General features: G+C 41.9%; 1 protein-coding gene and 1 long non-coding RNA gene across 7 annotated transcripts; one reads left to right on the top strand and one right to left on the bottom strand.

Annotated features, from left to right (window-relative positions):
- On the bottom strand, positions 1–11,240 carry LOC147247298 (uncharacterized). 2 transcript variants are annotated; one of them, XR_015109381.1, is made up of 4 exons: positions 11,179–11,240; positions 8,788–8,953; positions 7,562–7,632; positions 1–1,250 (listed from the first exon to the last, which is right to left on the bottom strand). It is a non-coding gene; the product is annotated as an uncharacterized LOC147247298 (long non-coding RNA). The 2 variants fall into 2 exon arrangements; XR_015109382.1 differs by lacking the exon at positions 7,562–7,632.
- ppm1ba (protein phosphatase, Mg2+/Mn2+ dependent, 1Ba) lies at positions 10,378–27,134 on the top strand. Of its 5 annotated transcripts, XM_086180120.1 has the most exons (8): positions 10,378–10,775; positions 11,066–11,115; positions 11,502–11,608; positions 16,998–17,914; positions 19,573–19,690; positions 20,709–20,823; positions 21,243–21,300; positions 23,126–27,132. In XM_086180120.1, exons 4-8 carry the CDS (start codon positions 17,027–17,029, stop codon positions 23,153–23,155), a joined length of 1,209 nt encoding a protein of 402 aa, XP_086036246.1. In that variant the 5' UTR covers positions 10,378–10,775; positions 11,066–11,115; positions 11,502–11,608; positions 16,998–17,026; the 3' UTR covers positions 23,156–27,132. The 5 variants fall into 5 exon arrangements, with proteins under 5 accessions (XP_086036246.1, XP_086036249.1, XP_086036248.1 ...); XM_086180123.1 differs by lacking the exons at positions 11,066–11,115; positions 11,502–11,608 and adding an exon at positions 22,371–22,387 and having other exon boundaries at positions 23,126–27,134; XM_086180122.1 differs by lacking the exons at positions 11,066–11,115; positions 11,502–11,608 and adding an exon at positions 15,890–15,971.
- The last annotated feature ends 394 nt before the right edge of the window (positions 27,135–27,528 follow it).

Here is a 27,528-nt window from a genome sequence, read left to right as displayed (position 1 = left end):
TTTGACATCCGCCCATCCATCCACCAGCCCTTTGGTGTCTTGTCCATCTCTGTATCTGTCTCCTGTCAAGCCTGCAGTCACACTATCCTAACCTCTGTTTTATCCTCAAACCCCTCCATCCTCGGGCTTTTTGGCTGTAGGAAGATGTAGCAGGTTTGTCAGTGGCAAAGCTGCCATTCACTCTGTATGAATGTGCATGTGTGCGTGCATGCATGCATGTGTGTGTGTGTGTTTTTTGAGGAAAGGGATGTGAAGGGAGCTGTCATGCTGTCTCAGGATCATATGCTGGCTGTCAGACATGTTGTAAAGTAACTGACATCCAACACCCCCAAAACACACACACACATGCACACACCGTTGCTTTCCCGTCAGAGGGGACATCATATTGACTCACATTCATTTCCTGAATTACCTTTACCCTGCTCTACACTCGCAAAGATGTGATTTGAAATTGATTTAACTTTATTTCGCTGTACATGTTTTCAATCTGAAACCTCAATGCAACCGAAATGTACAGCTACTTCAGTGAGCATATAAATCTATTCATCTGGAACTCTGCAAATATGGTGATGGACTGAAAAGCATGCCATTATTTTTGATGTAGATACAGCAGAGTTGAAAACAAACAAACAAATAAAAACAAACATCATAAGTGTCCTTGAGTTTGAGCAAGGCAACTCTGTCACGCAGCTGCGGGGTTGCTGACCCCGCTGTGTAATCTCAGTTGACAGGGGTCAATCAAAGAGAAGAGTTCCCTCAAGTGTAGAATTATTATTATTCATGCACGTCCCATTGTTTATGTCAATCAGTCAGTCAGTTTTGGTGTTTTACTTGACCTCTACGGTCATCTCTCCGCTTGCTTCCTGCCTGTTCTTCTCACAGCATGTGTGTTGGAATGCATCTTTCTGTGAATTTGGAGAACTCAAGCACATGTGTTACTGTCTGCTTATTGATGTGTGTGTGTATGTGTGTGTGTGTGTGTGTGTGTGTGTGTGTGTGTATGTGTTATTTGTTGTCTCAAGAGGTGAAAGGCTTATCACTTTAGTACCCAGCCTGTTCAGGTGAGTAAAACATTCACACACTGCCAGACAGTCTGTTGATCACACACACACACACTCTTCTCTTCTCTTCTCTTCTCTTGTTACTTGCAGGTGGGTATGTTTCCGATGTCCAGCGAGACAGGGGAGGTGGGCAGGTCTCCATTGGCCACAGTGCAGCTGTCGTTTCAGGTTAGCTCAGGCAAGAGGTGGCTGAGGAGGAGGTGGAGAGGGATGAATAAGTGAAGAGGCTGCAGACTGGACTCATGTTAAATGTAGAAAGGCTAACGGACCAGACGGCTGTTGAGCTTTGTGTGTGTGTGTGTGTGTGTGTGTGTGTGTGTGTGTGTGTGTGTGTGTGTGTGTGTGTGAGTGTGAGTGAGAGAGAGAGAGAATGAATGTGAATGTGAATATGATTCTACATGCACACATGAGCACTACAGAGGACCTGCTGCCTGTCCCATTGAGATTCCAATTAGCACACACCACTAGAGCAGGACACACACACAGACACACATATTCAACACATACACACACACACACACACACACACAGGACCCTAGAGAGAGGCCTCAAACCTGCCTGTCAGCTGCTGTTAGATCACACTGCACTGGGCCACACCACAACACACATGGACACACTCTTGAATACAAAGTTATGCTTAGATTAAGATCACAGCGATAACAGCCAGTTATATATTTAGATAAATAAAACTGACACTGAACGGCTGAATCAAATTCAGATTATCGGATGTACATATAAAATTTTAGGAAGGTTTTGAAAAGTTTAACAGATATTTAACTTTGGTTTCAGTGCATATGAAAGCGAAATACACATGGTGAGGTGATAAATGTGTGTGAGAAAATCAGCAGAAATAAAGTGGACTGATGTTACCATGAGCCTTAACCCACAAAGTGACCTCTATGACCTCATGTGACCTTGTGAAGTTACTACCTGTGAAACCAGCCGACTCACAATGTGAAAAAGTGAGGATGAGCCAAAATCATCATAATTTCCTGTCACATCGTATCGAAGCACCAGAGATCAGCATCTAGCCATTTTATCGTGTGTGTGCGTGTGCGTGTGCGTGTGTAATCCAAAGTTATTGTCTCCTCTCTACAAAGATTTGGGTGACAACACAAACACAACAAGCGTCTCTTCCTGAGACTATACAAATGTCTAATGACGTCTGCAAGTCGCTTTGCAAAAGTTCTTCCTCAAACACCACGTTTCAGTTGACATGAACTAAATTTCTTCTCTGATTCTTCTGTGGCTCAAACAGGCCGTAAACCTCTGGTAGGGTCTAGGGGCTGGCATTGATGTGCATTTACACAAACACACTTCAGCAAGGGGATTTCTCCCTGAGATTAGTTTTAGAGGTGACACACAAGTTACCTACAAAAACAAAACAGCAAATTATTTCTGCAAGACAGCTTTATCCCTCAGTCCAAAATCACCATCTCAGGAGTCCATGCATCATTTTCTTGGGCTACAGAGCCACCGCCCTTTCCTCAAGCCCTCCATTTCAAGTGCATCTTTCCATAAAGCATGGCAAATTTACCTGGGTGTGTTCCCTTGGGTGACATTGACGTGACACCACAAGCTAAGGGCCAAGCAGACAGAGGATGCGTTGGGACAGAAGATGAAGATGAGGCAGAAGCAGAAGCAGAGATGGTGGCCTTCTCTCTGCCTGCTCATGGAGAAGATCGCCCTTGCTCTTTTAAATGATTTCTTCCAGCTGATCTCTTCTCCCAATATCAATCAAGAAGAGATCAACCAGAGAGAATGAAGACTGCATGTATACCCAGAGTTCCCTGGGTTACTTTGGCACACACTGTAAATCAATCGGCTTATTGCCATTTCACTGGCCATTCAGGTTGGTCTTGTCACTGGGTGCTGAGCACTGGCTAAGCAGCAGTCCTACAGTGGATATAATGTGCTTTTGTAAGGCAGTTGGTTGAAATCCACCTCAGTGCAAATGGAGAGATAACAAATGATTCGAAATAACCGTATGTAGCGCATATAGCTCTCCATAAGGATGTCCTTAAAGAATTGCAACACCATATCAAATGCTGTAGAAAGGAAAGTACATTTCCTCTGAAGAGGAATACCTTGAAGACACAATGGTGACGTGTAATAGCCAAGAAATTTGAAGCTCCTCTATCCACTTATTTCCAGCAAAATCATATATTCCCTCAGACTTCATCAAACATCTAATATCAGAAGAGCTTGACAATGTGTTAATAGCTAGTTTTTCCCAATTGCTGAAACACATTTCTTGAAACCCCCCCCACCCATTTTCTCAAAACCTTCAGCACAAATCTAAAATTTCAAACTGCAATCACAAAACACCAGACTTTTCCATCAAAAATCCAACCGTCACCTCAAAACCAGCTATCCTGTGTTCTGATCGTACGCCACAGCAAGCAAAGCTATATTTACCACACAGCATTCGTTAGACATTACATAATTATTCAGGACACAGCATCCAGGGCATGCAGTTAACAGAAAATGTTTATTGTAAATGCATTTGGTATGAATTGTAATAGGCATAGTGATATATACACTCAGTCCTGTCATAGCAAACACTAAATGAAAAGCACATTACCGCACAAAGTCACTGAGATTCATTCGCCAATATAATGTCATTGAGTGCATCCTGCCAGAGAACCTCACCCATGCAATAATTTCTTTTGCCAGGCAACAGGAGGAAAAAAACCCTTGTGTGCCAAACTCAGCTTTGACAAGACTCCACAGTTGCATCATCACAAGCCTGTTGAACTGCCTGCAATAAAGTTTCCCAGGTGTAGGGCTGTTGGTCATAGAGCCTCCTCTGCCACGCAGAGAAACACTTGGCTTCAGGAAGGGGCTGTGAGGTGGAGGGAAACCTTTATGATCGCTGGTTGTTGGTGAACAGCTGTTAAAGTAGCAAGGACACGAACAATGTTTGACAGAGACACTGTTGATTCCATCATAGTTGACATTGTCTTCATTCACACTCTTCTGGATTTCATGGAGTCGGTCAGCATTATTTTGAAGGGACCTTATCAGCAATGAGTGCTTCTTGTTGTTGGGAGAAAAGGGAAGTCCTTCTGCCTTCATTTGGTTGTCTTTCAATTCAACAAAGAGGAAAAATGCACTTCAAAACATATCGCCAGGATGAATAGTATTGTTATGAACATTATACATACAGTATAGTATACTGTATGTATAATGTTGTAAGAAACAATTACCAATTCTCTCCTCTGAACGTCCTTATGATGCTGGCTTCATAAGTTGTCGTTGTCATCCCATGAACGAGGACTCGTGTACAATAGTTGTCCATATGGCATCAGTAATGATTGGTCTTGGTCTTCCTCACCTTTCCTCCTCCTCATCCACCACCCCTCCCATGAACTCTTCCTTCTCTACTTCTGTATGTTTCTGTCCATTGTAGATGGATGCACATGTGCCACCTGTGCACGCTGAACTGACGAGAGTCTGATCACATCATTAGAAACATATGTGTTCAATTTTGAGTCGTGTGTAAAAGATGGCAGCTGTGTTGGAATTGTGACATTTTGCTGCCATTGTTCCAAATTTTGCAACAGTGTGAAATGTGGTAAAGTCACTGCGGATGTGTTAAAGGTTTAGCAAAAAAGAGCGGCTGAGTTTTGCAAATTGTGTCTAAGTACCTGAACAATGTTTAAAGTTTAGTCAAAACAGTTTTTATTTGAAAAAATAGTTTAGGCCACTGAGAATTTGGTTCTGAATACGGAGTTTAGCCTTTTCAGCAAAAAAAAAAACCGGATTATCCCTGTCTTTTTATCCTTTCTCCTAAAAAAAATGTGGCAGCAGTACCATTACTTACCACTAGATGGAAGTGTGATACTACCGATCATTCACGTTCGTCTCTGACCCAAACGGGTGTACTGACACCGGGTTCTATTTGACCAAGTATTTCTACAGCAGGACGTTGAAAACAACCACTGTAACACAATCAACTCTTACAGCACCGCATCATATTCAATATCTTCAGAGGCTTTTCTGACAAATGCATCCCACCTGACATTCAGAGCAGAAGACATCTGATTATGAATCACTGACTGGTAAATGATAAGAAGAGCTGTTCTTTTTAAGCTCAAAGATGCTTTTCAAGCAGGGAGACCAGTGCTGTAAACTAATTTGCCATTAGGCCTTGGTCACAGTTTTCATGAACCCAAGCTCCAGTATGTGGCTGGGTGCATTGTGATATGAGTTCTGTCATGAGGTGTGGTAGAAAGGCACAATTTATGCGGTTTACCAGCATGTACTATAATATAATGCAGCTCTCTTACGTAGGGTTGGTTTTGTAAGTAGCAACACATGGCAAAAAACACAGCCCCCCTTAACCTCAATACACTACCCATGTACACACATGTTGTTCCTCTGACACACTAAAAGTAGTGTATTCCAGCATATGTCTACTACATGAGGCACGTGATTAGACGGTTTGTGTATGACTTTCTCTTTGTACGTGTGTGTGTGTTTTTCTACGTGTGTGAGATTTATTCCTGATGTAACATATGCTTGGAAAACACATGTGCCAGCAAGTGTTGGGCATGCATGTGAATGACATATGTCTACACATTGCCTAGTATGTTTATGCAATGTGTGTGTGTGTGTGTGTGTGTGTGTGTGTGTGTGTGTGTGTGTGTGTGTGTGTGTGTGGTAATAATCCGCACTGGGCAGCTGCGCTCATTTGTATTCAACCCCAAGGCCCTTCTAGGCCATCCCGTTGATTAGGGATCAGAGACAGAGAAAGAGAGAGAGATAGACAAGAAGGGAGGGAAATGGTGGAGAGTGAGGAAAAGAGGGAAAAGAGAGATAGAGAGAGACAGAGACAAAGCGAGAGAGACAAAGCAAGAGAGGTTCTCTCCCATTTAGTAAACAGTTGGTTAATGACTCTAATCCCATTAAGAATGGGGAGCAGCTTGCCCCCTCATAACACGCAGATATGGATGTGTGTGTGTAGTTGATTTGTACACACTCTCTTTTTCCCACATGTACCCTGGAAATTAAATGGATTTGTGCTCATATATGTTAAAGAGGCTGGGAGAGCAAACTTATGAAAATGACATGTAAATGAAATGAGCGCTGTATATTTTCCGGCACGATTTGCCAACAATTATTGTTTTGACCTGCCTCCTCAGTTGACAAAAGAAACCTCCCTGTGAGGAGCAGGAAATCAGCTTTTCAAGTGCTCTTGTGTTTGAAGAGTGGAGGGCAAGGCAAGGCGTGATTGCTGCACTCCGCAGAAAGGCTCAGACATGGGGTGATTTCATAGAGGCAGAGAAAAAAAAAAAAGCAGCGGAAGCCACGACTAGCTGTGTGTTTCTCCTTCACAGATAATAAACAAATAGGCAGCACTTAACTCGGCTATTTAACTTACATTGATCTATGACCAAGAAATATAATAGGGAAGTAAACACAAACATCTTCAGTGTTATAACTAGCTGATTAAAAAGAATCAGCACAGCAGTTTGAGAAAACAATCAAACGGTAGGTGCATGTTTTTCACCTCATTCATTTAATATGCTGATAGCAGAATAAACAACCAAGTCTCTCTCTCTCTCTCTCTCTCTCTCTCTCTCTCTCTCTCTCTCTCTCTCATTCAGTGTCACAGTACCAGGGCCAAAAGTGCCTTGAGTTGATGAAAACTGACTTCTTAAATGCAGAAGAAGCCAGCCACGTATATCTGGCTTGACTCTAACTGCGAATAATTTGTGTCTTCTCTATATAGCTGAATGCTGAATGACGCCACAACCACGTTGACATGAGCAACAAACAAAGACGACGACAACAACAACAACAACAACAACAACACCAAAAAACTCCCACATTTTTCAGTTCAGTTCAGCCATGAACAAGCGCAAGAGTTTGTTTAACTGAATGTGCCAGCTGGTCGTATTTACTCCTTTTGTGACCGAGCGTCCACTAGGTGGTGCTACAGAACACACACGTAATAAATGTCTATATCGTGAAGACATCTGAGTAATTCTGTAATAATTCTGATACAAGTTTTAAATCTTATTGACTTAGATTCAGCCGGTAGATGTCTTCAGGCTGGGTCTCTTGTCAAAGTCGTGAAAATGTGGAGTTGAGACACAACAATTTTGTGTTCCACTGTATGGCGAGGCTGTGAGTGTGAATGGTTGTTCGTCTCTCTATGTTGGCCCTGCGATGGACTGGCGACCTGTCCAGGGTGTACCCCGCCTCTCGCCCGTTGACGCTGGGATAGGCTCCAGCCCCCCCGCGACCCTTAATGTGTAGGAATAAGTGGAAGATGACGATGGATGGATGGATGTATGGATGGATGGTGAGGTATAAAATCAGGCAAATCGCCATGGAAACACTAGCAAACAACATGGAAACTCAGTTATCCAGTTCTTCCGGCATTTTACACCAAATCTGAGATGGATCCGGTCGACCCAAGACGAGGAGTTTGTCACCATGAAAAAAAGGACACGTCCCGATTCCACCGGGTGACATTGTAGTTAGCCTACCCTCAAAGTGGCCTATACTGCTTCCCTCCAGCACGTTTGGTGAAAATCAGCTTCAAGGCTTTTATGTATTCCTGTTGACAGCCAAAAGAAACAGACAGATGGATGCCACTGACAACATTATCTCAGGGGTAGAGGTAATACACAGTAGAAATACTTGGTGAGAACTGATAATCAGTGCATAATAAGCACATAATCAGCTGTTACAACAGCAGCGGATAAAATCAACACAGTTTTCAGGCTGGTAAAAGAACAGCTTGCTTTACTGAACACTTGCTGGAAAATGGGCACTGATTTAGCATCGCAGTTAATGATAAAACTCAATTATGGCACGTCAGTGAGCGGGTAGGAACACGCCTGACCCACCACTAATATTAATTTAAATCACATGGAATTCTATGTCAGATGAGGAAATTTGACCAGAGTCCAGTCAAGCAGAAGGGCCTCGGTGGTGGTGGGGGGGCAGGTTTACATATGGTGGGGTTGTTTTACAATGCAGAGGGACTGACTATAGTCGTCTAATTTACCTGTGTGTGTGTGTGTGTGTGTGTGTGTGTGTGTGTGTGTGTGTGTGTGTGTGTGTGTGTGTGTGTGATTTGTGTGTTGTGCAGAGACTTATTTGATGTTCAATTGTGGCATGAAAAACAGCCTCCTGTACATTTTTGTTCTAGTCATGCTCCAAAGTGTAATCTTAACAGTCAGGGAGAAAGTTTACCACTTCACTTACATATGAAATGATTACATACATTATTGATGGTATACCTTAAGTGTTCCAAACAAATGTTTAAATGCAGAGACACAAAGGCGCCAACATGATGACATACTCTAGTGCTCAACATACTGTACTTCATATGTTGAAAGTACACTGGGCATTTTAAAAGTGAAAATACTGAAACATTGCAGTTGCCTGCTGGTAGAAAGCAGACAGTTAATGCCTGCTGGCTCCAAAGGTGAGTAGAGGTATGACGACATGCTGGCGCTTGGATCAAGCTGAGAGACAGCTGTTTCTTTGATATGTTGTTCAAGTTACCAGCCTGTTTATGGATCACACTGGTGCGTTTGTTTTCAAGTTATGGAGTAGTTGAAGAAGAACATAGTGCCCTTTGAAGGGAAAAGCAGTGGGTCAGTCATTGATAGAGCCCAGGGAACATCAGCTGAGCAGGAAATGGAAATTATCATCACAGTGGAATCATTTCTGTCAACTCATCTTCTCACAGACGTCCACTTACGCCCCAGCAGATGAAAACCCAGCAAGAATCCTCAGAAGAAATCTTCATCCGTTTTCCATTGCTTCCCCAAGGGGCACCGGGCCAAGTATAGCCCAGATGTACATCAACCATCCAAGCCCTTTCCTACAGTGTGATGGATGGATCAATCCATTGCAGAATCATGGAACTGGAAATGGAATGCAGCATTATTAATTAATGTTGTCAAATACACATACAACAAGAGCCTAAACCGCAGAGATGTCCTGAGCTCAGGGTTATGGGTTTGATCCTATTACGACATGTCAAAGACACAACTTTGTTCTCAAAATATAGATTGTCGTCTAGGCTCTAAATAAGACAACATACTGCATTTTTAAACCCATTTTCAAACGTGCCTGCACTGAAACATACAGAGGGCAATGTTAAGATATTAGGATTTAGAAAGTGAGTTGTTCTAATATTTTGTTGCTTAACAGAAAAAAACAACAACAGTTGAAATGAATAAAATCAAATAAATCAATACAGGAGTAGACAGAGACATGAGTCCAGAGGCAGTTCTTGTCCATGCTGAAAGAAGTAGATAAATTACAAATGAAGACTTGGAGATTACTGACTGGTAGGCAAAAATAACTGATTCATTTCAGCCTTTCTCCTTAACCCCATGTGTGGATTTACCTTTTAAATGGAAGGGAGTAATTCGTTTAGGGTTAGTTCAGTCAGCCAGCAATTAAAAGAAGACCCCATATGTTGTTGATTTCCTTTTTGTAATAATAGTGATGGAGGCAGATGATTGTTACTTCCTGGATAATCATGACCTGAGATGCTCTGTTGGTTGCATTTGGTCAGATTTTTGCTCGTTAGACCCATAATTGCTCGTCTACAGTGAAAAGTGTTCTGGATGCATGAAAAGATAAAGATTTCAAACTGTAAAGTTGATCGTCTCATTTATCCATCCATCTATCTATTTTCTGTTCCGCCTATCTGTTAAGTGTTGCGGGCTGGAGCCTATCCCAGCTGACATTGGGCCAGACGCAGAGTTCATCCTGGACGAGTCGCCAGTCCGTCGCAAGGCCATCAGGAGCAATTAGGGGTTCAGTATCTTGCTCAAGGATACGTCAACATGGTCACCGGGGGAAGTGAGCATCGAACAAGTGACCATTAGGTTGCTAGATGGCCACGCTACCTCGGGGCCATACGGCCCCCTGATCTTCTCATTTGTTCACACATTAACCAAAATCTATTTTAAATTAAATATATAAAATGCTTGTAATGGCCAAACATGTAATTAAATAGTTACATTTTCTTAAATTGATTGACAGCCCCAGAAATTACTTATAATTTCAAACCATTTTAACATTAAGGAATGTCTGCAAATTAGTCTACATGATGGCCGTCTAAAACAGCTAATAATCTAGAATCCTAATTCATAAAAATATAAGTGTCAAGAAAAACTTTGAATGCATGTCTTCTTCTCTGATTTCTACTGTTTACAGTCTGTCAGAGGGGAGTTTTGACTGACTCACCAATTGACCAATCTTATCTCATCTTCGAATCAACATTTGTCCAATCACAGAAGAGAACACGAGAGTTGCCTCTCCCCAAACTGGACGTTGAAAAAGAACGTCATCTGCCTCATACATTTAATTTAGCTTTAGCCTAAATTAGCCTGGTGTTCAAATCATGTTATCTCGCCGATAGTGTTGTATTTATATTTAACGGAAAACCAGCGTTAACGGGTATTTCCTAGTAAGCTCTTTGGGCTCACAGTGCCAAACATGTATATAAAAGCCTTAGTTCGATGCAGGGACATGCTGAGAGGAGAACTGATCGTGTGAAATGCTGGCTAGCTTTAATCAATGCTAGCTGACGAGCTGCGGCCAAGAGACGAAAGTGGCTAACATTAACGAGAGCTAAGCCTATCACTAAGCTAAGCCAGGCTACTTAAACAGACCTGCCGCTGAAGCCACGAGAAGAAGGACTGAGAGGGGAAAAAAATCCAAGCCTTTAAAGTAAGTACTTTAACGAAACGACGTTTCTAGAAAACACCTCGCAGTAACACTCGCTAACATTTTGACAACTGGGAACTTCGCTAGCTGGTTAGCTAGCAATATCTAAAGTGTTCTCAACTGGTGACTTTTAGTTTAAGTGTGGATTAAAATAATGAAAATAGAATTGTATGTACTTGTTGCTGGTACCAGTGATGATAATGCAATACGTAGTTCTCATTTTGCTCAGGGGTGGTGATAGTGTTAATTGTGTGATGCTAATATCCCAGACGTTGTTTATTATTATTAATCAGGCAGCCAGTTGATGATTGATGGAAGTGAGCGGGTTAACAGTTGGCAAGTGGTAAGTGTGTTTGTTAGCGCAAAATTATCTGTTCATTATGGTGTATGTCAACATATCACTTACCCCAAATGTCTGAGATGTGCCATTTATTGTTGTTACACCACAAGAATAGTTGCAACAGGTGCGCTGACATCATGGATATCAGTTAAATTTGGTGCGTGAACTGCTTTTACCACGAACGCGCAATAGGATAATGTTATTTAATTGTATTGTTTATCGTCAATGTGCCTAGCAGAGTATCGATTTAAACACATAAGAACCAAGTTTCTGAGTATGTTCTATTGCCACGCTTTCAGTGTGAAACACTGGTTCAACAATTAACCTGTTTTATTGCCCTGTAGTGAGTTGAATTGATGTGTGTATTTGCTCATGCGTTTGTGTGACAGTGTGTTCCAGAAAGGGCAGCATCATCAGTGGCATGTTTGTGTTGGCACCTTGATGTGAAATCCAGCTGGTGTAGAGCTGTTTGAGCTCATGGCTAGTGAATCTATGGGTATGTTCAGATCACTTTATCACTTAATGTTTGGTTTTATTAGTGGACCTAAGCACAGATGATGTAAGCCAGCAAGTTGTCTAAAGGTAGAGTAAACTATTAAATGTCAGAAATGGACAAAGAAATCTTTATATATCTGTACACTTTCTTGTCCTCCTTGTGAAACCATGTTTTTAATTATTCTGTATACACATTAGCAGTTTATGCTAGCAGTGATTTTATTCAATGTCAATTCCTTTAACTTTCAAAGCAGCTTCCATGTCTTATTCAGCTTATCTTGACCTTTAAGGATATTTTTGATTAGGATCAGCGACCATCCTCACATCAGCTGTGGACAGTGATTGCGGTCACATCAACTGTACTGTTGTCAGTGATAGCAGCTGTATTGTAGAAACTTAAAATCTCTAAATTTAATCAGTCACTGCAGTTGTGACTAGGATGTTAAAGCAAAATCAATTGGCAATTCTGATACATTTAATTGTCTGTGTCCAACACATCATAGATAAATATATACTATAAGAAATCAGATTTATTTAAACCAATGTAATTCACTCTGAATAAAACACTGATGTTACTGATCCATACACTTTCCACAGTCTCATAACTTTGGGAAACAGGACCCATGGGGTCAGAATCTTTAAGTCCTGCCACAGGGTAAGGAAGCATGACAAATGTGAAGGTGTGGAAGTCACAAGCTAGGATCTCTAATCACTGGTCAGCAAAATGGACTGTTAGTCTTTGAATGGCTTCTTGGAACAGTGTACAAAACTCCTGTGTTTCTGATGTTTTTACTTAGTCATGTCTCTGCGCACACACACACAGACATTAGAATCTAGCTAGCTGGCTAACTCTCCCCAGAGCAGACAGACTACCCTTGGTAGTGGCAAACAACAAGAGGCCAGCCCGAATGTTTACATCAAACTGATATGCAGTGGCACTGAAGTGGTTTGTAAAGTCTGTTTCCCACATGTGGTGTTTAAATGCCAACCCTTCTGGCTACTGCATGAGCTTAGTGCAGTTATGATGATGGCAGTTTATGAGTACATACTGTATGTAAAAGTGGCTACGGGGAGAGCGCTGCCCTATAGAGGTAATTTTGCACCCCTATGTTGATTGTGAAACCTTTTACTGACTGTTTAACAGTGTCAACATACATTTTGATTTATTGTATTTATGTATTTCTCTTTTAAAAACAATGTGCTTTGTGGTTTACTGTGGCCTCATGTAACTGTACACACAATACCACCTCCACCACCATTAATAATTTTGAATAGTAGTCAGAAAATGTCAGTCGTGGCAGATATCCAAATTAGGGAATCAGATTGGACCTGAAGAAAACTGAATCTGTTCTTCTCGAATAGAGAGCAGGTTACACAAACCCACATCCTCCTCTTGAAGCAGAGCACTCACTCATAGTCCACTAAAACATGACACATTTACGTTCCTTAACGTTCCATCCATGATCTGATTGACTCCTGTCTCGCCAAGTAACAGCCCAAGCATCCCGGACGCCACTGCACTGAAGAAGACTGTAGTTGTCTGTTCAAAGAGCTCTTGTTCCAGGAAATTGACTGCCTTTGATGCGACTTCAATGATGAATCATCAGTGAGGGAGGATCTAAGATAACCCTTGCATGTTTGCTCCACCCTGGCCTGTTAGTTCCATGTTGTTATAGAGCATCATTGAGCGGTAAAATTGTATCGATTCAATTTAAGTCCTGATCTTTATCATAATGGAGGACACTTTTATACACCAACCAAAAGTTCAGTTTGAGTCTTTTTCAGATGTTGATGTTTTATTCTAAATCATTTGAAAGGTGATCTACATAAAGGTCAGTAGAAACACATTTGATGAAATTGATCATTTTAATTTATCCCGTGCTCTCACTATTGGCTTCTTTAAATCAGATGTTAAGTGTAACTGAGTCAACACATGGACTAATGATATGTAATGCAGCAATATGGCATAGCCCAATTGATTTTTCTTAATGGTTTTTAAGACTGTTAATGTAAATCCATATTCTCATGGGTCGTTAATCAAGATCCAAGGAACCAGTAACAGACTGTTTTGATAAGTTTGGTTGTAATAAGCGGGTAAACACTTGTTCCTTCTTGACGTTTGATTGGCTCCTCTTCATTCTTTGGTTATATTTTGTTCATGTCGGTGGTCAGATCGGCTTAGGAAAAAAATAAAGAGAGCTTGTGACCAGAGGGTGACTGATTCAATCCCCATGATGGGCAAAGTGTCTTTGAGCAAGTACCTGAACCCCACCTGGTCTTGTGGTGTGCTTGGTGGCAGCAGAACAGACTGGTTGTACTGAGAAGTTTCCAGGTGTGATTTGATCAGGGCATGACTGCAAGAGAGCAACCATCCTACAGGGGAACTAATTTCATAGGGAGTTGAGTTGGCACTATGTTGTTACTTACAAAGGCAGTGGACATTGGACACTATTAATATGAGGAAAGAAAATGAAGCATGTTTAGATCCTCTACAAATTGTGTCTTTCTAATATGTTTATTATTGTCTACTCACCTTGGATGCAACTGTACTACTTGCAAGTATCAAGCAGGGGGGGATTCTGTTAAATGATGAGTGATTGACTAATTAAGTGGCTTCTGGCCTTGAGATAATTGAGTAGGGACAGCCAAAAATTTTGAGCCTTTATCTGTTGCCAATCTCCCCTTTGTGTCTTCTCTTATTTTTCTTCTGGGAACCACATGTAAGTAATTCATCATGCTCAGCAGCTCTCTATCTGTGGTGCTCCAGGAACAGCTTGTTTCCACATTGCCATGCTACATTTCTCATTAGCCTGTTTACAAGGTATCATGTTGACTTATTGTATTCTCATATCATTATATTGTGTTAATTTATTACTCACTTGGTACTAGGCCAAAGCCACAATCCAAGTCATTTCTCTCTCCTGTTTTCTTTCCAAACCTAATGATGCTCTCATCTGAAATGTAGATGTTAGCTGTCATATCACACACAATATACTTGATGTACCCAAACAATAGTCAGGAGAGAGTTATTATATTGGTGGCAGTTCATGTCTTTGCATAGTCTGTGGTCTGTGTTTGACAGGCTAATCAGGCCCTGTATGGATCCCATCAGCAGCTGACTGCTAAATTGAGTTAGCCTGTTAAAACTACCCTGAAGCCTGAGACCTGTGAGTGCTCTCAACCTGTTTTACTGTTAACCTGATCTCAGCTTTCACTCAAACAGCAGCAGTTCTTCACCTCATCATATCATGCATTCAATGTAAGATGAGCTTGTTGATAATTGTGCTGCACTGAAAAATGCCAGTTAAGTAAGTTCTTTTGAAAACCAGTTCTGAAGTAAAGAATGCACTGTGTACACCTGTGGCAGTGTCCACATAGCATCTTTTTCTGAGGGTCTTAGCCTCCCCCAGTTGTTTCCAGGGAGGAGGGGGTGTACATGGCTTGATGTTTCCACCTATAAAAAAAAAAGCACTGCAGCCAGCTGGTTTCATGTCATGGAACAGCCACTCTGAAAGCTTCTAGATGAACATTTTGGAACTTTTCAGAGCTGCGCTAATGTTCTAACTGTTTGGGATTCTTTTACATAACAAATCATATGGGACTAGACACGTCACCTGGTAACTGCCATTGAGGAACAAGCTTGTTCTTGTCATATTTTTTTATCCCAAATTATATTTTACTAATAGAACCAATAATAACGGAGAAGGAACTGCTAGTTTGTGGCAGCACCTTAACATTATATGCTAATGTGAGTTTGTAGATCATTTAACTATACTGATGACTCCAACGGATCATATCATGCACGCTTTCTACTTGCTCCACAGCTGTCAGACTGATCGGTGACAGCCGGAAATCACCATTTTTAACCTCATTCATAGAAAGTATGAGGACAGTCATTGTTTGGTTAGATAGCCTCATGAGTGCATGTAAAAACACAGAGGCATGCTTATGCAGTTTTGTTGTCGCATGCTACCATCAGCAGCATTTACTCCTTCTGTTGCCATGGCAGCCACCCAACTGCAACTCTAAGCTGTTAAGCAATAGAGACATAAGACTCTGGTGACATCACTCCTCACAGTTCTTAGCACTTTCATCACTCTTAAGTTATGTATGCTGGCATTTGTTATTGATGTTTTTCACAATAGGGAGTGGTTCATATTGTTGCTTTCTTTTAAGGCTATGCTTTTGTGTGCTATTAAGATTCTATCTTGGGCATTTTTGCACAACCGTTCTTTATCTATATCATGTTGACATGTTAACAATGCTGTTTGCTCCATTACAGTGTACTTCCCAAGCTGCTGTAGTTTGTAGATGTTGTCAAGGATATCCCATGTTGAGAGCCTTTACAGGTGCAACACAAAATTGTAGGTGAAACTGGCTCAAAATTTAAAATGAAATTTAACCTGTAGTGGAAATTTGTGCACATCAGACTGGAAACTTGAACATGCCTACATATATTTGAAAGTTGCGTTCATTGACAAATTCCGAAATAGGATAGAGTGCAATTTCCGAGGCTAAGAGGCCATTAAGTCGTGTGACAATCAATAAGACTATAAGCTGATGTTCTCACATCACATCACATTACATAACCTATTAATATAGGCTGGCCGGATGCTGAATTTCTCTCTCCTGCCAAGCAGCCTGATGCTGCTTTTAGCTAATGCAGGTACGGACAGATAACGCATCCACCACCATGTGGAGTTGTTAATTCTCTTAATAGCTAGATTTGGCTGGCCAAAGAAGCTTTTAAGCTTACTTCTCAGTTTGTTTAAGTATAAAACAAAGTGGCTGTGCTATTTCTGGATATGATGAGTAATGATTGAATAGGTTGAATAAGTGCTTTAAGCCTATCAAGTAAACATTAAAAGAAAAAGACAAACATGCATACTTACAGGCTCCAGAAGTCACAGTCTGTTCAGGGGAGTTTTGGCATGGGGTTGGATCACATTTTCACAGCATTGACAATTGAACTGAGGTCTGTCATATTTTTCATGTGAGCTGAGAAGTTGACAGGCACAGGTGGAAAAAAACTAAAGTTTACACTCCGTTTTACTGACAGTCTTTTTGACAGTAGAGGAGGTAGAAGTAGTTGGAGTTGTTTTCTGGTATGGTGCATTTACATTTTTTTAAAATTGATATATGGAAGACCATGTGCTTTGTATTGCCATTGGTAAAATTCTTTTTTTACTTTGTCAAAACGGTATTGGTAATTTCAGTATATTGGTATGTACAGTATCACGGAATCTAAGTTACCTGTTTTTAATGAGGTGGTTCAAGTCGTAAGGGGTGAATTCTGATATTGTGTCAATAGTAAACTTAAAACATGCCTGCTGGTCAAATTACATTCATAGTCTGTTTGTCTCTTGTCTCTCTCTCTCTCTTTCCCTCAGGTGACATTGGGTGTCTTTAGTGCAGAGTCATGGGTGCGTTTCTGGACAAACCCAAGACCGAGAAGCACAACTCCCACGGTGAGGGGAATGGGCTGCGCTATGGGCTGAGCTCCATGCAGGGCTGGCGGGTTGAGATGGAAGATGCTCATACAGCTGTGCTTGGACTACCTGCCCCTGGTATGACTGACTGGTCATTTTTTGCTGTCTACGATGGTCACGCAGGATCAAGGGTTGCCAACTATTGCTCCAAGCATCTCCTGGAACATATAATCAGTGCCAGTTTAGGTGCTGGAGGGACCCAAGGCTCTCTGACTGGGTCCGACAGTAGTACCAGTGGCCCTGCAGCACAGGTTGCGCCTGCAGTGGAGGCTGTGAAAGCCGGGATCCGGACAGGCTTCCTGAGGATTGATGAACACATGCGCAGCTTCTCTGACCTGCGGAATGGCATGGACCGAAGCGGGTCCACGGCAGTTGGAATCCTCCTGTCACCTGATCATTTCTTTTTTATTAACTGTGGTGATTCTCGAGCTGTTTTATATCGAAATTCACATGTGTGCTTCTCCACGCTTGACCACAAGCCTTGCAACCCACGTGAGAGAGAGCGCATCCAGAATGCTGGTGGCTCAGTGATGATCCAGAGGGTAAATGGGTCACTGGCTGTATCCAGGGCCCTGGGGGACTATGATTACAAATGTGTGGATGGCAAAGGCCCCACTGAGCAGCTGGTTAGTCCTGAGCCAGAAGTTTTTGAGATGGTTCGGGCCCCTGAGCAGGATCAGTTTGTAATCCTGGCATGCGATGGTATTTGGGATGTCATGTCCAATGAGGAGCTGTGTGAATTTGTGAAATCTAGGCTGGAGGTTTCTGAGGATCTAGAAACAGTCTGCAATGAAGTAGTGGACACCTGCCTTCATAAGGTGTGTATCATTATGTGTTTCAGACTGTTGCTATTTCTAATTTCAACTGTTGGGTATGCTCTTAACTGGTAAATGTTCATTTGAATCAAACATCTGGAATTTATCAGAAGCTGTCCCTCAAGGGGAAACTGTTTTTTTTTTTTTTTAACAACTGTATTTATGCTTGTTAAATTACTGCAATTTTTAAACAAGATATTTTTAACCAGCATTGTGTAACTGCATGTGCAGAAATACATGATCTACAATGTTTACGCATAATTCATTGAGTATGTAAATATAATTTTAGATTGGTCGAACATTGATAAGTTTGAATGATGAAAATATTGACAGTCTCTCTCTTTTACACACACACACACACACACACACACAGCTGTAAGGACAGTTCAGCTCGTACCACCACGTGAATGTGATGGTTTGGTCTGCACAGCGTAAAAAGCAAGAAAAAAGTTAAAAATGCTCATGGCTATCTGTCTTTTCATGTATAGAACACATAATTGAGAAAGTTGGTACCTTATGCCCCCCTGCCCGCCCCCCGCAGGTAATTGCAACAACCCTAGGGGTCTATTAAAGATGTAAGATATAAACGGTAAGCAGACAACCTGAAATTTTCCAGTACAGCTGATTTGAAAGAGGCAGGTGGGTTCTGTAGCTCCTGTGTGTTATTTTCACACACCACAGTGTGACTGACTGGCAGACACCAGTCAGTTCGGGCTAAGATTAGCATGGCATGTTGGTAACTCGCTAACAGTTTTGAGCTCATGCTTGTGAAATTTTGTTCTGTTTTTTCATTAATCTTGTCACATAAGGTACTGTGTATTATAACAACCCACACATGCACAGAGAGTATGACCAACTATGATACTTCAAAAGCATTCACAGTAAAATGGTTCAAGATGTGAGGAGATGCACCACAAGTTGACATCCAAGGTCAAATGTGAAAAAATTTGACCTTTGAGCATAGCACTTGGTGGCAAATTCCGGTGTAGCACCATGCCAAGGGTAGAGCTTTCTCTTGTTTGGGCGCCACCACTCTCTTCATATAAAAACAATGACCCAGCCAGTACAGGGCAGTTTAACCTCCGATCATGTGTGGGCAGCTTTACAGCCCAGAGAAACTACTACCCACAAACCAACACGGCACATGGAGAACAACCTCGGTCACCTAGGGGTATGCTCACACACAATGCAGGTACAACTAAAAACTGGGATGGGAGGGAATGAAGAGAGGTCATAAAAACAGGATTGTTTATACCAGTTGGTTGCTAACACCCTATGTTCAAGTTACCTCTTTGAACAGCTTGTCTTCTCTTTCAGAGTCTGAGTGAAACAAGCAGATTCAGTCTGTGTTGTAAAAGGTCACAAATCGCTGTTTCAGTTGGACTGTATGTCCCTTTCCTAACCTTTCTATAATCAAGAACACCATTTGATTTTTCTCTCAGCTCAGCTAGTTACTACTTAGCTGAGACGCATTACTAAACAATGGTGTAGTGAGAAAGGAGGAAAAAAGTAAGAGTTTTAGAACCTGGGATAGTAAAATATGCAACAAGTACTGTTTGGAATCCAAAAGTTGCTCGAATCCATCGGCTTGAAATATGTGTTTGAACACAGCCTTGTAATGTCTCTTACCTGCTCTTCTTTGATGCTCTTGTCCCTCGTAGGGGAGTCGGGATAACATGAGTGTCGTACTAGTGTGTTTGCCCAACGCTCCCAAAGTATCAGAGGACGCAGTTAGGAGAGATGCTGAGCTCAACAAATACCTGGAGTCTCGAGTGGAAGGTGAGAAGGGAACGCGTGAAATTAATATTCATTTGCAAACTTGATTGGATTGTTCAGTACTAAGCATCTAATTATTTTTTTAAAAACTTAATAAAAATGGAGCATATTTGTTAATTTAAAAAAATTTTGCCTCTGCCCTGGCAAAACCTGTGGCTGGAGGCATTATATTTTTGGGGTGCCTCACTCACCCACCTCTGTCTTTCAGTTTCCACCACATGACTGTCTCTGCCACTCTCCATTGTCTAACCTCCAGCCAAGTTAGATCCGACTCACAGCAGAAGAATGACACCATCATGACCTCCTTTTCCATTTCAGCAAGCTTCTCCTCTCCTTATTCCCTGTCTACTGCTCTCCCTTTTTATCCTCCCCTCCCTTGTTCAGACTGTCTGTCTTCTCTGGATGGATTCCACTGCACCCCTACTGTCTTCTGTTCTCTTCTCTCATCTTCTTTCTCATTTCATCCCATTTGTTTTCTTGGGATGCACAAGTTCCTCTAGTGAACACAACAAAGCTTTTCTAGTCTTTCCTGGTTATGTCAGCTCTCCATCCTGCCTACCATTAATAACTAGAATGATTCAGTTGTGTCAATTTTGGCCTTGAGGAATACTGACTATTTACTGAAAGCACTGATTGACCACCCATAGAGGTTGGGAATATTTTTTAATTTTAATGGAAATGTCCAGTTTCTGGGGGGAAAAAAAGTGAGGCAGAGTAAATGTTGATCTTTCTGAACTATTTAATACTGGAAGATTGTAAGAAGGGGAGGGGGGGTAGAGGAGAGAAAGGGAGAGGAATGCTTTGGCTGAACATTGAACTGGCCACATGCCACTCAGCTCAGTTGCAGACCTCTCTCTGTCACCATCTCACGCCCTCTTTCATTTGTACATTAGCCATCCTCACTTTCTTCCTCTCTACATTTGTCATATTTGTTGCCCCCCACCCCTCTTCTCCAGCTGTTCTAAGCTATCACCAGAGCTGAATACTGACTTGTGTAACATCATCTCTGGTGTTGTTTTAGAGATGCTGTCTCGGCCAGGGGAGGAGGGGTTTCCAGACTTTGTAACTGTAATGAGGAACCTGTCTGCTGACGGCGGCATGCCCACTCTTCCACCAGGGGGAGGCCTTGCCAGCAAGTAAGGACCCCCGTCTTCAAGAGATACTTGATATTTCCCAACAAAGACATTGATATGATTCAACTTTTTTTGAGTACATTTCATAAAGTGTGAAGACAAAGTAAAACAATGCCAGCCTTGTTAGTTCCTGCTGGTGAATTACTTCATAGAACTGTTTTGTAGAAAGAGTTGCCTTCCTCAACAGTTGGTCATATGTGAAAAAGTACGTATTTAGATTTTCTTAAAATGTTGATGATGCTCGGCCCTGACAGGAAAAGGTGTTGCCATCAGACCTGTTCACCAAAGAATGGAGGATGCTGTCCAATTTTGCTGTCATTAGAACTAGAATGGTGGTGGATTTGGACAGTGACATCTTAACATGATGTGTTTTTCTTGGATGGATGATGGAGTTTTTTTTTCTGCTTGTGCTTCTCCTGCAGACGCAGTGTCATTGAAGCCGTGTACAACCGTCTAAACCCATACAGGGAAGAAGAAGGGGTGAGTATCAATATTAGATGAATCTCTACATTGAGAATATTTGTCTTTCTTAGACCTTCAACAAACGCGCACGGATCTTCTGCTTAAATTTGGAGTCTACATGACAGAAGACACATCAGATGTGTTTGATCCACTCATCCCATATGCAGTGAACAGGAATCATTCCATTATTTGATTCATGTGATGAACCATACTGCTTGTTGCTCATGTATTGACTGTATCTTAAGAATGAAAACAGATGAAGAGGTTTTTTTTTTAGAGAATCACACCACACAAACATTTCTTTCAGTGTGGGTCATGTCACCCACGCATCCCACACTAGCCTCATAGAGGATTATGCATACGTGGTGATACAGATCTGTCAAAGCCTTACAGATGGAACTGAGGACTGTAACACTTGGAAGTTGAGCAGCTCTCCCCTTTTTCTCACGGGCTCTGCAGCTCTTCAAAATAATGACACAGTCACACCTTTGTCATCCATTTGCTTTTAGAATTTGCATTGGATGAGTAAATACTTGTGAGTTTGAATGGTGTGTCAGGAATGGCATGCTGAGGTGTTACTAAGACACTGTAGTATGAACTTCCCCAGTACTGCAGTTGTGTCCGGTGTGTCCTTGTGTTTCTGCTGAGTCACAGGACCTAGAAGGGGATTGTGTATGTCCCCTGTTCATGCTGGCAATGGGTGATGCTCACCTGCTAATGTTGTCTTGGTTGTCTCAAAAGATGGAGCATGACTGTCAGTGATTCATTACACACTCCTACACAAACACTTAAAGAATTTTATATACAGCCACTGTCGGCACAATGTCATTGCTGAGGTCTGCTGTCCTGGCAAGGTGAAAAGGATTGTTGACACTGTTGATAATTGCCACCACCTAAAATCTGCACCCACCTTCTAAAATATTACTCTCGAACATAAAACAGTGTCAAAGTTTCTCCCTCTATAAAGTATTGCCGTGCAAGTCAAAGTTGACAAACAAAGGTGTGTGGTAAAGTACACACAGAACAGATACATTGATAGGGGATGTATAGATTTTTCTAACTGTGTGTTCACCCTCTGATTAACGCAGCCCTCCTGTTTCATTTGGTAAGTGATCACATATATAACTGTTTCACCCCCCTCCCCCTTCCCCTCACCTACACACATCCAGTCACACACAGTCTTACAGGCATGTTAAGTGGCCACCTATTCCTCTGTAAGTCCTTCATCAGTCTCTACCCTCTGCTCTGATCAACTCTGGCATGTGGAGCCCTCAGAGTTTAAGGTGCATCTGTGTGCAGCCGACTGCTGTTGAGGTTCAGTGAGGATGAATGGTTGTTGTCTCTGGTCCTGTCTGTCCCTCTCTGATGTCTCTCTCTCACAACACACACACACACACACAAACACGCATGCACTGGCCCGAACACGCATGCATCGCTGTCTCACTCAGTCTTTCCACTACTGCACGCAAGTATATGCCAGTCTCTGTTTCTGTGTCACCTCCCGCCATACGACGAAAGACCTTGAGATTTTTTGTGTAGGTGTGTTGTTGCAAGAAGAGCCTACACACTGAGGTTGAAAATGTGCCCTGGCTTACTCTGCTATTGGAAGAGCTTTTTTACTTTATTTTTTTGTTGTTAATCAGAGGAAAAATCTGAGGAAAACCTGGCCTTGATATCCAGGTTGGGAAAGAAGCTCAAAGAATGTGACCACATTTTTTAACTGTGTCCTCTCTCTCTCTCTCTCTCCCCCCCCCCCCGTTCCCTTATGTCTTCCATCATGATGTGCACCCTCTCCCCCTCTGCTTTCCCTTCCTCCTCTCTTTCGGTGGCCTTCCTCTTGCAGAGTGGAGCTGAGTTGGAGTACCTATGGTAGCTGTCCAGCAAACTGCCTGATCAAAAAACACAACCCTAACAACAAAACAGGACCAGAATCACATCCATTGTCACTTTTTGATTTTTCTTTTTCTTCTCACACTGAGAGCTGGATTGAGGAAGAAATACTGGTGTAAAAGATGCAAAAAGGTCAACACGAGTTTTGGAAAACTGACTTTATTGGTTCTTGTCAAAGTCAAGCAAGAAATACGAACCGCTACATTCATGGCCTAAAAGCAGAGCAGAAGACAGGAAAACAAGCACAGCTTTTCTTGCATTATTTTGTGGTGGGTGGTTGTGTTTCGGACAAAGATACAGGAGGCTCTTTGGTGCCTTGATCACAACTGATAGGGGGGTGCTTGCAACACTCCAGTCAGCCGTCTCTGACCCAGCCACTCCCGGACAGTGGTGAGACACTGATTTGACTGAAGGGGTTTGTTGGCGACATTTCATGGCATTATTTGTTTTGAACTGTTCACTCTACTTGATTGGCAGCCAAGCAACCTCACAAGTCATCTTGAGCTACACTGTCCAGTTCAGGCAAGGTTTGGGTTCTGGGCTTTACTTGTACTCAAAAAGAAAGGGCCCACTACCTTCACATGCTCTCGCTGGAGAAAGCCTCACAAGACTCTTGGATTTAAAACCCCTGAATTGAGCCCACCACCTGACGCTCCACATCTGAACACAAGGGTCTTAAAGGAAGCACTGAGAGGATTCTGACTGACTCTGACTCTCTTCTGCCGACTCTAAAACTGGAGTCCTGAAATGTCGTCATCTGGTGAGAGTGATAGAGAGAGCGAGTGAGCGAGATCCAAATGGTGTGGATAGGAATGGCACAGCACTCCCGTGTTACCATGACCACCAACAAGCATTTTTTAACTTGGATTTTATACAATAAAAACGAAGTTCAACTCAAAGTAACTTTAAATGTAATTGAGTCATGGTAATGGTGTGTTAGCCCCGTAAGAAACAAAGCACATTTTTCATCTCAACATCATATTTACACTTTCACACGTCCAAGAAACCCTCTGGTTACCATGGTAACCAGTGTTGTGCCGCAATGAAATGAATTGTGGGTAATTCCGCATAGTAAAGTCAGCAGAAATGATCATGATAAAGGGGCATTGAGGGCTCAAAATGGGAGCGGGAGAGCGGGTCGGACCTCACGGTGCGCTCCTCTCAGTCTGCGAGGGTGGAGTTTGGAAGCGGGCCTGTCCGGCGACAGACTCCGTTATGGCTACTCCATGTTATGTGCGGGAGCTGATGTGTTGACTTAAGTGTGCTTACTCCTTTTGCAGATCCTTCTCGTCCCATGTTTGTTCATCACTCCTTCCCTATCTCCCTCACTTTTTCTTTTTTAAAAATTTTAAAATTTGTGTGTCTTTAAATGACAGAACAGACTCGGCTGTTATTTACATTGGCAGAAATTGCCAGAATCATAAGCTTTTTTTTTTTTTTTTTTAGCCTGCTGTTGTGTAAGAGGTAGAAAAATAGAATTGTATATTAAATTCATATATAGAGATATATATTTTGAGTTCTTTCTTTCATCTTAATACCCAGACATGGTATTTGTTGTGGCCTAACCTGCGCGCGCGTGATTTTGTGTGCACGCATGAATGTCCGTATGCTTTTGTTTTCAGTTTAGCCTGCACACAAACTTTCATTCATGGTGTCCTCTCCCACGCAGCAGCGCTCCAAAGACAGTATTTGAAGTAAAGGAACTCCAGCCTCACCTCCTCCTCCCTTCTCAGTAAATACACACACACACACACACACCAATCCTGCTTGTGCTACAACTTGCCTTTTCCATTTAGAATTTCTTGTGTAGATGCAAGCAAACAATTCCTCCTTGTGTTTGGGAGAAAAATCATTTCATCACTTTGGATGTTCTCTATGGAGAGAATCATTGCTGTGGTCCTGTTACAGATTTATGGGAAAGCAACAGTACACCGTTTACAGCAGGTTGGGAGAAGGAAAAAAAAAAAAAGTCAGTTCTTGACATTTAATTGTATGAAGTAAAGAAGACACGGCCAGCACGTGTATTCCCACTGTCACTGAGAGAGTTGTCCTTTAAAAAAAAAAAGTCCACAACTGATGTCAGAATTCTCCTCAAAGGCACAAGACGGATGCCTGGAGAGCCCTGGTTCCTCAATGATCATTTATTGCCAGGCAAAGCTGCTGTAGCTTGTTGAAACTCATAAGTGTGTAGACCAAGTGGATGCACCTACCGGGTGTGTATTTGTTTCCATAGATGCGTTCACAATGGGCTATATGCAGGACTGTAATGCACCCTTTGTTCAGCCATTGTGCTGCCTCAAGTGGCTGAACACGGGGTGCTGGCTTGGTTGACGTTACACTGCTCTCAGTGCCATACGACAAATACGTACTTGAATGTGTAGTTATTTTACAGTTTTATTGATTTTTGTGTTTTTTGTGGTGGAGGGAGTTGTGAGTGTATTTAGCGTGCGAGTGGGCACGAGGGGATCATTTGGGTGTATTCAGTGTGGTGGAACTCATTGGAAAGGTGATAATTAAACTTTTCTCCTTAGTAAACATATTTGTCCCAGTAACTTTGGTAACGGTTACTTCGAGACTGAAAGGTTGAACAATAGAACAAGCAAATAGTTCATGTTTTAAATTGCAGCCAATCTGAGGTTGCTCCTTGATGTTGAATCACCCCCCCCCCCCCCCCAAATATGGCCTCTTATATCATGTATCTCATATTTCTTGGCTTTTTTATCGCACTGAGTACAGCCCCGGGTTTGGGTCTGTGTTGAAGCTGTATCAAACACTGGGCTAGGAGAGGAATGGAGGGAGGGAAGCAGGGAGAGATGTTTATTTTTCTGAATGTAACTCATCATTTTTCACAGTGATTCCACTGCATGGACTGAAAACAGTAGCACTGCAGCATCACATTCGCTCACAATAGTCATTTAATGACAACAAAAAAAAAAGCTCTCTTGGCTCCCTTTCTTTTGGGCTGTATTTCTTCTTTACTTTGAAGGGTTGGTTAAGCTAGAATGAAAAGCTCACAAATTGTCACTTTGATTTCAAGATGTTTAAAGAGAATTTGACTAATCACGTTGTCTCCTAAACTGTCACTGTTTCTGGGAAGAGCGGGTTAATGTGACCACCAGGCCTGACGGGAGGCGAAAAGTTAGAAATGACTACAAATTACCTTGAGAAGTTTGTGGCGTTATAGATCCTAGTACTCTTTGATGCCTCCCTGAATGTCTCCGCTCAGCCCTGTTGTAATATGGCCATGATCTGTGCCACATTTGATTTTATTTATTCCAGTGCTTTACACTATCATAAAATGCTATATTTTTAAGACAGGATGCGGTTATGATAAGATGGCGTGAATGTTTGAGAGTGATGTTTGGATTTTTAACCCATTAAGGAAAGCTTTTGACTTTCTGAAAGGACAGAGGAAGGTCACAAAGGGTTTTAGGAGACACCAGGACTTTCTAATCACCAACCTCCCTCCTTCCTGTACAAGTCCCGCCCCCAGTATGCTATTGTGATGTTACAGACCATACAGTGAACATAAACATCAATAAAAGATGGATTTAAGTTTAAAGTGCTGTTTCCTTTCTGTCTGCTTGAAATGTCACTGGTTGTTTTATGATATGTTAATACTCAGTTGATTTTAGTAGAACAGACGAAGAGTCAAAAGAAAATCTCAGTCTGATTCTTCTGTAAATGAAATTGTGCAAAGTTAGTGAGAGTCACTTGGTGGCTGTTCTACGCTCTACTAGCTGTGACGTTACTTAGTTAGGAAAAATGTAAACACTTTTGGACCCACAAAATCTAGAGGAAGTGTTTGATGGGGCCACAGGGCAGTTGAGGACTAGGTGACCACCACATTTGGGACCATGGAGAGATGCAACACTCTCCTAATACGATGAAGCTTGACAATTGTAAGTGAATGAATAAATCCAGTTCTTATAATCATATTTTTATGTGTCATTGTTTAAACTGCCTTCCATATAAAGAAGAAGTCAACCTTATATTCTTACTACGAAACATTTTCGTTCGTGAAGACAGACAAAAGTGAAGACAAAGACAATAGTGCTTGTATGGTTCATCCTATTTACTGGAGTAGTTGGTGTTTTCATTGGTTAAGAGCCTTATGGGATGGGAATGAACTTCCCAGGTTGTAGTCAGACTCATTGCTCCTCTGTTAATTTCTGATATTTGATACCTTGTGGAGCAGTTCAAAGATTTTTCATGCAAATTTTTGCAAGTTTAAAACTATGCATTGCCATAGACAAGTTCCCTAGATTGTCACTTGACAGTAATGAGTTTATTTCATACGGTCTAACACTTGAGGAGGGTACCTCGTTTCTTTTGTTTAAAAAAATGTAATAAAAT

Source organism: Aulostomus chinensis, chromosome 16 (assembly GCF_037954235.1).
Source record: "Aulostomus chinensis isolate RoL2024-O1b breed Wild chromosome 16, RoL_Achi_v1.0, whole genome shotgun sequence".
Classification (NCBI taxonomy): domain Eukaryota; kingdom Metazoa; phylum Chordata; class Actinopteri; order Syngnathiformes; family Aulostomidae; genus Aulostomus; species Aulostomus chinensis.
This window is presented reverse-complemented; position numbering and strand designations above follow the sequence as displayed.